This window comes from Leptonychotes weddellii, chromosome 5 (assembly GCF_054177405.1).
Source record: "Leptonychotes weddellii isolate Sample4059 chromosome 5, ASM5417740v2, whole genome shotgun sequence".
Taxonomy (NCBI): domain Eukaryota; kingdom Metazoa; phylum Chordata; class Mammalia; order Carnivora; family Phocidae; genus Leptonychotes; species Leptonychotes weddellii.
In genome coordinates this window covers 78,998,502-79,012,009 of record NC_138373.1, presented here as the reverse complement: position 1 = coordinate 79,012,009, position 13,508 = coordinate 78,998,502, and the positions used below count along the sequence as shown (strand labels likewise).

Below are 13,508 nucleotides of genomic sequence, written 5' to 3'. Positions count from 1 at the left end.
ATAAAAATCAAACAGCCACTATAAAACAAAGCAAGAACATAGACTTCTATAAAGTTGCTACTTTCAACAATTTTGTATAACAATGCCTATACATAGGTGGTGTTTTTATTGTCAACCCAAAAGACACATAATAAATATTTTTCAAAAGCTGTGGAGTTGTTTAGGTCTATAAATTATCTTCAAATTATTTGGGATAAAATACCTGCATTGGGCCAATGCAACATCTCCAGTTGCATATTCATTACCGACAGGCACTCGGGAATCATGAAGCATCCCTCCATCGAAAGATGTGGCTCCTAAAATCAGCCCAGTGAGTACCAGGACACATGGTCTTGGAAACACCCTTTAGCCTTCCAGACCTTGGTTTCCTCGTTTAGAAATAGGGGATCAACTCTCAAAGGTCTCCTCCATTCCTAAGATGTTAAGATTCTAAACTTATGGCAACTTTAGAAAGTCCTTTCTTTCAAGTATACTAAGAGAGTGAATATAACTTTTTTTCAAAAGATTTAACCTAATATACGAGCACGCAATATTCCCCATTTGCATTTTATTCTCAAAAGTATTTCATTTACTCACAGAAAATACTTTATGTATGAGATGTGATTATTAAGTAATGAGACTGGCTTTTGCACATGTGGCTAGGGAATGAGAATCAGTATTTTAGAGTCACTAGATAGAAAATTTCCCACACTGAAGAACTGGAAAGAAAAATAAAGAAACTCTCTACCAGAAACTTTAATCCAGGATGGAAAGAACTGACCTAAAAATGAGACTCAGATTCTCTCCCTGCTGTTTTTCAGAGAAGAATCCCAATTATTTGTCTATGTACACAATTCTACCGTGGATTTTATTGCTGTTATCATTTTAGCAACTGAATCTTCTCAAATCCTCTTAGATTTAGTGATTAGTACCATAAAGAGGTAAACACAGACAGATTATACACAATGATTTTACCTTTATCATGCATATTTAAACTTTTTAAGAGATCTTCCCGGATTGGATACTTGGCTTTATAACAGAGCCTTTGAATGTTGGAAGATGTGTCATCGCCTGAAAGTGTAGTAAGATCTATAAAGGTAACGGCTTTCAGGAGCCAAGCAGCCTGGTTTAAAGAAAGTAAAAACAAGATTAAAAAAAAATTCATCTCCAACCCAGTTAGTTAGTAGAAAATCATTAGACAAACGTGGGTGCTAATTTCTGACGTCTACACTGTTCTAAGGCATGTCCTTCTCACATGTGATACAAACATTGCTCAAGAGTGACCAACAAGATGAACACTGCATAGAACAAAATAAAAGAGGGATACAGAGTAGCCTTAAAAATTAATATTCCCAGGTGCCTGGGTGGTGCAGTCAGTTAAGCGTCCAACTCTTGATTTCCGCTCAGGTCATGATCTCAGGGTTGTGAGACTGAGCCCCGCATTGGGCTCTGGGCTCAGCACGGAGTCTGCTTGAGATTCTCCCTCTCTTCTCCCTGCCCCCCCCCAATGTATGCTCTCTTCCCCCTCCAAATAAATAGAATCTTTAAAAAAAAAATTATTTTTCCTTCCATAGCTATCCCAAAGTGAAATCCCTAATAGATCAAGCCTCTCCACACCAGACCTCTCCATCTCCTCCACTAGGGGCCCCTGATGGCTACCATATGACAGAACCTGGGAAAAAGAGGGTCTCTATCTGATATTTTACCTCCAGCCTTGGGATCTGGGATGAGACTCTTCAAAGAAGAGTCTCTAATTTTGTTGTTGTTGTTGTTCCCTTTAATCCAATTCCATTTCTAAAACAATATTCATAGTTCATAACTCATTCTAATGAATTTCCTTTTATCTTTCAATTGGAATATTTCCAAGGATGAACAAAATGTAAAATGTCACCCTAAAGGATTCAATCACACTATTTTGCCTCACTTGTGAAATGAACTCTGAATTCCTTTTAGTCCTGTGATGCATAGCACATCTTTGGTCAGTATACACTGAAGGCTATGCTGACCACAAGTACCCTATGAAACATCACTTTTTGAGTTTTGGGAAATGATTTATGAAAATTAATAGTAAGGTAAACACAATGGTCAAAGGAGGTCAACTCTTATGCCTAAGTGCCTCAACAGCAGACACACCAGGTTTAGATGTTATGGTTTAAAAATTAAAATAGAAGACAACCAAAGAAGGTATGTCTAAGGAACTGAATAAATGTGTTGAGGAAATATGCCATTTAATTCACTCATGAATAAAGATGCCTCAAATTCATTTGCGGCTTTGCCACTCAAGAGTGGTATGATTTTTAACTTGTTTGGATAAATGTGTTATCTTTCTCCAACCCATCATCATCATATATGAATTATTAAAATAAGTCATGGACAGCTGCAATCTTTTAAGTTTAGATGCTTCTTGAGTGAAATTCAATACTGTGGCCTTGAGGGAAGAGACCAGGCATTGTAAACTACAGGAACAGAATGCTCAAGAAGAACCTTACTTGCCACTCCTTTTTCACGGTTCTGCGAGCCTGGATTTGTTCTGCACGCCTCAGAACTGCTGGTTGATTCACTTGTATTTTGGAGATCCAGCTAAGGTCTAAAGGGGAAAGAGGAACACTTCTTATTAAATATATTCACCTATTTTTACATGGTCCTTGAAAGGATATATCATTTTGCATCAAAGCTGTTTTTAAAGCCTATGCTTCTTTTTTGCACAATTACAAATAAAGAACCTGTTGAAAGAAACCCAGCCCTGAAAAGGCATTCTTCATGTAAAATCAAGTACATTTGGAACTGGAAGAACCTGTATTGATTCATTACATAGATATGTCTAACAGGGGAGGAAAATGTTGTATTACTCGTGCCTCACTTCTGACAGCAAAGACTTATTTGTAAGTGCCCAGTCCAGGAGAACAAATGATTAATAAATACTTAAGTGAATTAATGTTGGGGCTTAAAGGAATCCTTGATCACTACTCCCCTTACTGATAAGATTTATATCTACTAGATGCTGATATGATATGATATGATATGATATATGATATGATATAGCCCATGCTCTCCTCAAAAGGGACTTTTTCAGAATGTATTAGAAGTTACAACATTGATAGAACAGAAGTTAGAAAAAGGGAAAGAAAAAAAACAAAAACCAAGTTGTTCAAAATTCTGGGAGACATCTCTATTGCTTCTGTTTTAAAAGGCTCTTCCCCACCCCGATCCTACCCTCCATCTCTCTGAGTTAAATGTAATTTCTATTTTAAACCCAGCCTACACCTTAGCTTCAGAACACTGCCAGATCCCCAGATAGAGCTAACATCTGGATACAGCTGTACTATAAAACTGGGATTTAGTTCATCAAGGAGTCATGGTAAAATGGTCTCCTGTCCTTACTATATTGTGAGTCACGATCTTATCTTTGAGTGACTAACACCAAACACAGGGTGTATTTCAATTGTATTTCAGTTTTATCCACCAACACTCTATCACAACAGTGACTTCACAGTAAATTGAGCACTTACCCATTTACCTTCTATAACTAACTTCATTTTTATATCCTTCTAGCACCTTCTTCTTAGAAGAGCTGTAAAAAACTACTGTGGAAAAGGAAATATGGCCCAATTATCCACGATGTTCCTTTCTGCAGTTTCAGTTACCCGTGGTCAACTGCAGTCCAAAAACAGATGATCCTCCTTCTGAGGCATCAGAGGGTCATAGCGGCCTAATGCTACGTCACAATGCCTATATCATTCACCTGATTTCCTCTCATCAGACAGGCATTTTACCATCTCACATCATCACAAGAAGGGTGACTACAATACGATAATATATCCCGAGAGAGATCACATTCACGTAACTTTTATTATACCATATTGTTATAACTCTTCTATTTTATTATTAGTTACTATTGTTAATCTCTTACTGTGCTTAACTGATAAATCAAAATTTATCGTAGGTGTATATGAATAGGAAAAAATATAGTATATATATAGGTAGGGTCCAGTACTGTCCAGAGTCTCAGGCATCCCCTGGGGGTGGTCTTGGAACACAGGTAAGAGGGGACTACCATACACAATTCTCTATAATGTGGAGGGGAAACCGCTAATTGCATACTGCACTACGTAACCAAACTAATAATAATAATAATACAGTATTTGCATCCACCACAAAAATAAGACCACGTTTCTACAAAATACATTCTCTCTCATTTCCAATTGATTCTTCTTATCAATATTAATATTGTAGAAATTCCAAGTCAGAGTCTGAGTGATTAATAATGATATGCTTATTTAAATACCACTGAATAAGGAGCAGAGTCTGGGTGCTTTTTTTTTTCTCCTAATTAAATTATTTTGTTAGCTGAAATCATTTAACAAAACAGAGTTTTATCATTTCAATCCATCTGCTCCTCCAAGACACTGTATGGTTTCCTGCTCATCTGCTGAGCTAACATCACAGAATCTAAGGTCAAGCAAATGGTATCTGCCTCTTCTTCCCCATCCAAAGATGGGTTCTAGGTAAAGCCCAAAGAAATAAGACCAGACTCACCCTAATTTACAAGACCTATAAGAACCCCTCTCTACCCAAAGGCAGGGGAGATTCTTTTTTATAAAAAAAAATAAACAACTGTTAATCGTGATTAGGTTTATGGTAAAGATCATTTCCGACAATCAATGAGGCAGAGTTGTGTGAAACACAGGCTCACCAACAAGCAACTGTTGACAGTGGCCAAAAGAGGGAAGCCTGTGTTGGTGGGGCAAGGCTCTGAGGGGCCGTCCTTTATCCATCATATGACCCTTCCTGGACGCCCCTCCCCACCTCCTCTCTACTCCCCACCCACACAACAACATAGGAAGCCTGGCTACTGGAGAGACACCTCCGGCAATCCCAAGACTTCACCACCTGGCTCCCTTTGCCCTCATAAGACCCCTCTTCTCCTTTTCTGCCCCTCCAGCCCTGGGGTACAGCCTTTCTAAACTACCAGGAGTTCACGGGCAATTATGTCACGTTCCGTCTCTGGACCTGTGCATGCTGGTTATTCCTTCTACCCTTCGTTATCTTGCCAACAGAGTGAACTCCCACCCAACCTTTAAGACTTAGTTCAGGGCGCCTGGGTGGCTCAGATGGTTAAGCGTCTGCCTTCGGCTCAGGTCATGATCCCGGGGTCCTGGGATCGAGTCCCGCATCGGGCTCCCTGCTCCATGGGGAGCCTGCTTCTCCCTCTGCCTCTGCCTCTCTCTCTCTCTCTCTGACTCTCATGAATAAATAAATAAAACATTAAAAAAAAAAAGAAAGTCTTCAAAAAAAAAAAAAAAAAAGACTTAGTTCAAATGCCACCTTCTCTGTGAACTTCCTCTGAACCATACAGGCTGAGCTATTCCTTTGCTTCTATGCACTTAATGCAACTTTATAGTCTACCTTTAGTGAAGGCCCTTATTCTGAATGCACTGATTTGTCAAAATGTTTCAGTCCCAACAGATTTTTAAAACTCCAAGCAAAGTGCCTGACACGTGGGTGGCATTCAATAAATAAAATGAATAGTTCCCCGAGACCAGAAATGATCAAATTCTGGGCAATATCTTTCCCAACTGCTTTTTCTAAAAAAAAAAAAACTTTTAGTGTTTACGTCCCTCCCCGCCAGCTTTATTGAGGATAACTGACAAAAACTGTATATGTTCAAGATATACATCTTGATGTTTTGATATACATCTACACGGTGAAATAATCACCACAATCAAGCTAATTAACGTATCTATCACTTCACACATTTCCCTTTTTTTTTTTTTTTTCTTTTGAGTGGGTTGAGAACATTTAAGATCTACTCTCTCAGCAGATATCAACCAAACAATACAGTATTGTTAACAACAGTCACATTGGAGGTGTCTGGATGGCCCAGTCGGTTGAGAGTCCGACTCTTGATTTCGGCTCAGGTCATGACCTCAGGGTCATGGGATCGAGCCCTGCATTAGGTTCTGCACTCAGCACGGAGTCTGCTTGTCCCTCTCCCTCTGCTCCTCCCCGGGCTCACTTTCTCTCTCTCTCTCTCCCTAATAAATAAAGAAGATCTTTTAAAAAAAAAACATAAAACAATAGTCATGGTGCTGTACACTGTATCTCTGGAACTTACTCACCTTGAATGATGGAACTCTGTACCCCAACTGCTTCTGATTAAAGAACTTGTGGATCTCCACAAGAGAAGCTGGGACTGACGCATGAACAGAATACCTGAGGGCATCCACCTTAAAAACTAATTTTTAGTACAATTCCCCACCAAAGATTAGAACCCACGAGGCCTGCTCTTACACTTCTCAGACACCACTTGCCAGAGGTCCCTGTGAACCACCTCCTGGAGGATGTAATAGGATTACTCTTCTTGCAATATCAGCCTCCACTGTTAAAAATATCATTAGCGGTCATAAAATTATCCGGCCCCATATTTAATCCAGCTACAGAATTTGCCTCTGTGACCTCCCATGGTAATGAATTATATAAGTGACTATCTCATTTTATTAGCACTTAATTTGCTACTCTTTAATTTCATCAAATAACCCCTGTTCTCATATTATGGGGTCTGGGGAAAAGAAAGGACTGATTGGCCTTTGTTATGTCCTTCATAATTTTTAATATTTTATTCGAGTACCCTTTAGCATCTCCTTTCCAGGAGAAGTGATTCTAATGCACACAATCTCATCAGTACCATAGAATCTTCTCTTACGGGGGCCAAGAAGTGTTTCAAGTACACGTGCCTTTGGGGAGAAGAGACATGATGCCATAATTGGAAAGCAATAATACTCTTTTCTCAAAACTCTCCCGTGAAAAAATATCCTATTGTGTCTCTTAGTATGTCATTTGGGTGGCTTTCGGGCCCTTCTGTCAGTTACAAATTTGTTCTCAAATACTCTTCTCACAATTTTTTATTATTATTATTTTTCCTATGTCTCAGTGGGGACAAATCACTTCCCTACAAATCCACCACGTGGTCTTTCTGCCACGTCCATTGATGCTTCCATGGATGTTCTCACGCTTCTTCACAATATTCCTAAAACACGAACACCAAACGATAACTCTGTGAAGGGGGGTTTATTTTGCATTTTGATTTTACCTTTGTTCCTAATGGAGAGAAGTAAATTGTGATATGTTATTAGAGATTGTTTTTTCCCAAATTTGGGGAAAGAAAGATTAAATTTCCCATGTTTTCTCTTTTCATTCTTTCTATTTTCAATTCTAATTTGCAACTTCCCGGGAATCAGCCACAACTTCCCATATGTGCAAGTGCCCAGCATAGAAATAGTTGCTCAATAAGCCCCTTGCATCACAGTACATCTATTTTTTACCTCAGACACTGAAACCAGTGAAATATCAACTTGATCATGTCCAGTCTTTCAATGTTAGCCTTGGAAAAGGTTAGCTTGGCTAGAAAAAAGAGCCCTGGTTGTCAGTGCATGCCTGATCCATTCAGGTTCAGAAGATACTCAACTTCTATAAACGAGCAGACTCGGCCTTGTCCAGTTCCTAACCAAAGACACAAGACAGAAACCATACCAGGAGCTTCATCCTTACTAACAGGTAGAAACTAGAACTTGTTTTCTTCCCAAAGTCTAGTCTACCACCCCATAAGCCCCGGGTGAGCTCTCTAGGGCATCCATGCCCCCAGTGGACACGAGCCAACTCTTCTAACACTCTACCGTGTAAGCCCAATCCTTAGAACCCAGAGAGATGGTCTAGAAACAAAGACACCAACAACTTGACAGCATATACTGCCACCGCTCACAGAGCCTTACTACTATGACATCTTCCCACAGCTGCTCTGACCCTAATCTCCAACTCCCATCCCACATACATTCTCCATCCCTAACCATTCTTTAGGATATCAATCCAAGTCCAGGTGAGTGATGAGTTTACTACACCCTCTAAAATACTTCAACGTAGACTTCTGGCACCAAGCTAAAGGCCAACGTGATCTGCTCACTTGTACCTTCGGTACCAACCTTGAATATTCTCTGCTTTTACTCCTCTTCCCTTTGGCTGTCATTTCCAGTATGTCTTGTATCCACAGCCACATGGATTATAACATTCTCAGAACACATCATCACAGTGGAACAGAGTCTGGGTTCACATTACAAGATACGTGTGCTCTTGGACCTGGCTTCACATAGTAGCATCATGTGGGGATTTTAAGGTCTCCCTCCTTCCCTTCTTGAGACATTAGCCCTTTCCCGGCTATCGCTGCTCTTTACTAATCAATTTCTGTCGATTACTCTCCTTCTCGATCATCAGCTCATGTCTGTAGGTTGATCGAGGCACTAGAAGGAGAACCTAGTCACTTATTCTGACATCAACATACTGTTCGGTGCAGTCCCCAGGTTGCCTATCTCTGTTCCACTTGTTCCCAGGATGCCCTTCACCACTCAGTCACCAGCCTCCACGGTTCAGCAGCAGGTGGTGGCTGCAGTTAGGTAGCTAGAGAGCCACGAGCCCTCAGCAGAGGGAGGCGCCCATAGGCAAGTCCTACCGCCTCTGCATAATTTAGCCTTTCTGGTGTGCAGGCTCCATGCAACACAATGCGAGAAACACAGTGGCCTGAAATAGGTTGCTGCTGTCCAGACAAAGCTCAGGGAATAACGCCACCAACTGGCGGAGCTGAATTAGAGAAAATATAAGCAAACATATGGGGACAAAGAGCAATCAATGCATTTAACCAACATCTCCAACTGGTCCCACTGGTCACATCAGTCAGGATGTTAAAAATTTCAGTTAAAAATGATGAAAATGACTTCAGTTAAAAATGATGAAAACTGACTTTGGTGATGGGACCAAAACGGGAAGGATGGTAAAAGCTCAGATAACTAAGAGATTGGAAGAACAAGCTCAGACAACAGACAGGAACCGAAGACAACAATACAGAGACAAAGCTAGAAGAACAAGGCCAGCATTGATCAGCAACAGCCTGGCCGAGATTTCACAGCAGCGACTGCAGACAACACCACTGCCGTTTACCCCAACTCACTCAGAGCCTCAGGTTCCATAGGAAAGCATCCGAAGCCTGACCCATGCATGCCTGTGGGGGGCAGGGAAGAGGGAAGATCCACTCCTTCCTCTGTAGCGCCTCCAACCTGATCTACGTTCTATAGATAGAATGACCCAATACTAAGAGGACACGTGTTGGTTGCTGGCCAGCCAGAAAATGACAAATTTCTATTACAATGAGCGTGAGTTTGGAACATGCTAGATGGGTTGGCTTCTCTTGGAGATGCATAAAGCATTGGGCACATTAGACTCTATGACAAAGTTCCACAGGAAAGAAATCTCTCGAATGGTCTTTGATTCGGCATTTCTCAAACACTTGACCACAAATGGCTTTTTCCCTGGAACATATGCTTACCATACTGGATGGACAGTAAGTCAAGTTCAGAGAAAGGGAAGGTCAGAGTAGGCTCATCCAGTTGGCTAAAAAAAACTCTTAGATCAAGTGGAGATGTGCAATTGATGCTAAAGCAGAGGTTCTCAGTCTGGAGACATCTTTGGTGCCACTTGCACCTAGTGGGGTGGAGGCCAGGTAAACATCCTACAATGTACAAGACAGTCTCTCAATAGTGTAAGTGCCTGATACTAAGCTTTCTAATTGTAGCGTAAGTGCCTGACCTTAAGCTTTTGATTGCTGAGGGATCCATTTCAAAAGACATCCATCCTGAATAAACATATGGCCAGTCGTATGACACAGCTACTAACAAACCAACCAACAAGGAACTAGAGAGCTCCCACACACGAAGCTTCCTCTTTCAGAAAGCCCTGGGTAACCTAAATAACTGCCTGCTCGAGTGACCCTGCTTCCCCTTCGCATGCCCCAATCCCTGCTCTTTTGCTTTAAATTAGCCAATAAAGAGTTAACCCACAAAACCCTAGATATCCCACCCTCAGACCCTAATAAGACTCAGGTCATTGCTTGCGTGTGCACACTGGCTCTTTCTACCCGAAACCTCACAGTGCAGCCCTTGGATATGTCATGCACTCTTCAGGACTTGTGAGTAATAAATCCTGATCCTCAGAGATCCCTGATGGTTTTTGCTGAACTGTGTGTTCTGCAGTCATAATAAGAACCGGAAGAGACGGACCACCCATAAGTAGAAGCCCCAGGAGGGGAACTGTCTATGGAATCTGCCACAGGTGATGTGCCCAAGTGAGTACCGCAGGCATTCCTAACCAAGGGCGCTACCATCAACAGTCTCAGGACCAATGGAACAGTCCAATAATAGAGACTTAACTGGCCCCCAATGTCAACAGTGCCACAGCTGAGAAACCCTACCCAAAGGATGGGCAGGATTCGGGAAAAATGGGAAACAGGAGTGTCAGAGACAGAGGCAAGCTGGCTCTATTTGATTCACTGTGGCTTATCTGTAAAGCTTCTTAAGTACTAGGCTAAGAGTCTAGATCTGTGCTATCCAATCAGTAGCCACTGGTCACATGTGGCCATCTGAGCATTTGAAATGTGGAACAATCCAATTTGAGATGTGCTTTAAGTGTAAAGTACTCAGCAGATTTCAAAGATTTAATACAAAAAAAGAACACAAAATATCTCTGTAATTATGTTTTTTGGTTTTGGGTTTTTTTTAAGCCCAGCGTGGTGCCCAATGTGGGGCTTGAACTCACAACCCTGAGATCAAGACCTGAGCTGAGATCAAGAGTCGGATGCTCAACCAACTGGGCCACCCAGGTACCCCTCTGTAATTACGTTTTGATATTGATTATACACCAAAAATATAATACCTGGGATACATTTGGTTAAATAAAAAGTATTAAAATTATTTTCACCTGTTTCTTTTCACCTTTTATAATGTGCACCCTAGAAGATCTTAAATTACTTTTGTTGCATATTATATTTCTATTAGACAGCACTGGGCTAGACTTTATCCTGTAAGTGATCAAAGCCACTGAAGATTTCCAAACTGGGCTGTAAGAGAATTAAAGAAGTATTTTCTAAAAATAATCAGCATACAGAATATGTCCCATAGAAATGCTTACACAAATATGCAAGTACAAATATGAAAAGGTATTTATGTTAGTATTGTTGTAAGTGACACCAAAATCCATGATTGCTTCAAATATAGCAGATCCATAATACAGAATATGACCTGCTATTAAAAAGAATGAGGTAGATCAGTAAATACTGTCATGGAAAACCAATTATGATACTTTACTCAGTGAAAACAAGTAGCCTGCACAGCTGTGATTTTCTAAAATAAAAATGTTTATAAAAACAAAAATACAAGTATAAAGCATATATCTGTTGGTACCTGTGCAAAAAAATAATAGACTATATACCAAATTGATAGAAGAGTTTCTCTTCAGAGCTAGAATTACATAAGATTTCTACTTTCTCATGTTATACAGTTCCATAACACTGAAAATTTTTACCAAGAGTATGCATTACTTTATTGAGCAGTAAAAACAAAATATACTTAACTCTTTTCAATTGAGAGGCATTGCCAAGCAGCAGTGTGCAAGACAGGTAGAAAGAGACTACAGTAGGTAAACCAGCAAGATGGCTGTTGCTATGGTCCAGGCATCAGCATCGTACAACGCCTCCCTGGGGCATTTCACACCCCAAACCTGTCATGACCAAACTCTGCCACTGAGTCCTTCCACGAATCCAGTCTGACTTAGCTGCATGATGCCAGGCAGAAATGATAACCTCTGAACGCCACTATTATTGCTCCCATAGAAAAGATCACTAAAACATTAGCACCTGGGCCACCAGACAGAACCTGATTAGTATATAAATCCTAGATGATACAAAGATCACACCTGAGTGAGACGGGCCCTCATTGGCCTGCCCATAGCAATGCCCTTCCCCATAGTTAAGGAGTTTACGGAGTCAAAGGTCCAGACTTTCCCCGAGATCACATTCTCCTTCCAGTCTAAGTGCAAGGTGCGCAGGACCCCAGAATTCCCAGACCAAATGGCATTTGGTCTGCTCCCAGAGTCTACAGGGGTCTCCGACCCAAAGTCCGTACCTTAAACTTAAGATATAAGACAGGTTAGGGACTTTGCTCCTAGAAAGTTTAGTCAATATACATCTGTCTATGAATTACCTTTATTCATTCATTCAACTAATAAAAAAAAAAGGGATACATACGATGATGCCAGCACTGCTCTAGGCTCAGTGGGTTCAGCAGTGAATGAAAAACCAAAATCCTTACTTTCACAAAGCTTCTTCTCATGAAGAGACAAACATGTAAATATATGTCGAATCTATTACACAATATATGTGGGCTACATTGAAAAGTTACACAGGATAAGAGAATGGATAGTGGCGAGATGGGGGGAATGGTCAGGGAGTCTCCTATAAGAAAACAACTGTGCAGAGTTCCCTATAAAATAATGAAGCGAGGGGCACATGGGTGGCTCAGTCGGATAAGCATCTGCCTTCGGCTCATCCTCTTCGGGATCCTGGGATCAAGCCCCACATGAGGCTCCCTGCTCAGTGGGGAGCCTGCTTCTCCCTCTTCCTCTGCCCCTCCCCACCTCGTGCTCTCTCTCTCTCAATCTCTCAAATAAATAAGATCTTTAAAACAAAAAATAAGGAGGGGTGCCTGGGTGGCTCAGATGGTTGAGCGTCTGCCTTGGGCTCGGGTTCATGATCCCAGGGTCCTGGGATCGAGCCCCATGTCAGGCTCCCTGCTCAGTGGGAAGCCTGCTTCTCCCTCTCGCTCTGCCATTCACTCCGCTTGTGCTCTCTGGCTCTCTCTCTCTGTCAAATATATAAATAAAATCTTTAAAAAAAAATAAGGAAATGAGCAATGAGACCATCAACCTGGGGAAACTGTGTTCTAGGCAGAGAGAAGAGCAAACGCAAAAGCCCTAAAGCAAGAGTGAACATGTCATATCTGTGGCAGAGTAGGGACACAGGTGTAACTGGAGGACAGTAAGCAAGGACTGGGAGTGGTGGAGATTAAGTCAGAGAGGCAGGGCAAGGACCAGATCATATAAATGTCCTCCAAACTCTAGTCATGACGCATGGACATGTCATGAAATCAAGTTTGTTAGCTGCCACTAGTATTTTTTAAAAAGAAGAAGAAACAATAAAATGGAAAACATCAGGACACCTTATATATACTACAAGTAGGGGTCATTTACAGAAATTTTGTTTCAATTATACATATGTAGGCATGTCCTGTGTGGCAATATAAAATACATGGCCATGGGCGCCTGGGTGGCTCAGTTGGTTAAGCGACTGCTTTCGGCTCAGGTCATGATCCTGGAGTCCCTGGATCGAGTCCCGCATCGGGCTCCCTGCTCGGCGGGGAGCCTGCTTCTCCCTCTGACCCTCCCCCCTCTCATGTGCTCTCTCTTTCTCATTCTCTCTGTCTCAAATAAATAAATAAATTCTTAAAAAAAAAAATAAAATAAAATACATGGCCTGTTGTGAGGCATGGCCCATAAGGTTTGAAAGCCCCTCAAGAAGGACTTTTTCAGCATGGAAAGGACTTTAGATGAGAGACAGGAAGTCTTCAGAAACTCTGTGCAGAGGAATGAAATGATCT

General features: G+C 41.3%; 1 protein-coding gene across 2 annotated transcripts in view; it reads right to left on the bottom strand.

The window, feature by feature from the left end:
* The window catches only part of DERA (deoxyribose-phosphate aldolase), a 123,392-nt gene that overhangs the window by 67,976 nt on the left and 41,908 nt on the right, over positions 1–13,508 (bottom strand). For both annotated transcript variants that reach the window (XM_081821301.1, XM_081821302.1), the window contains exons 2-3: positions 2,469–2,566; positions 955–1,102 (exon numbers count right to left, since the gene is read on the bottom strand). In XM_081821301.1, coding sequence (XP_081677427.1) covers positions 955–1,102; positions 2,469–2,566 — 246 coding nt within the window. The remainder of the gene's footprint in view (positions 1–954; positions 1,103–2,468; positions 2,567–13,508) is intronic.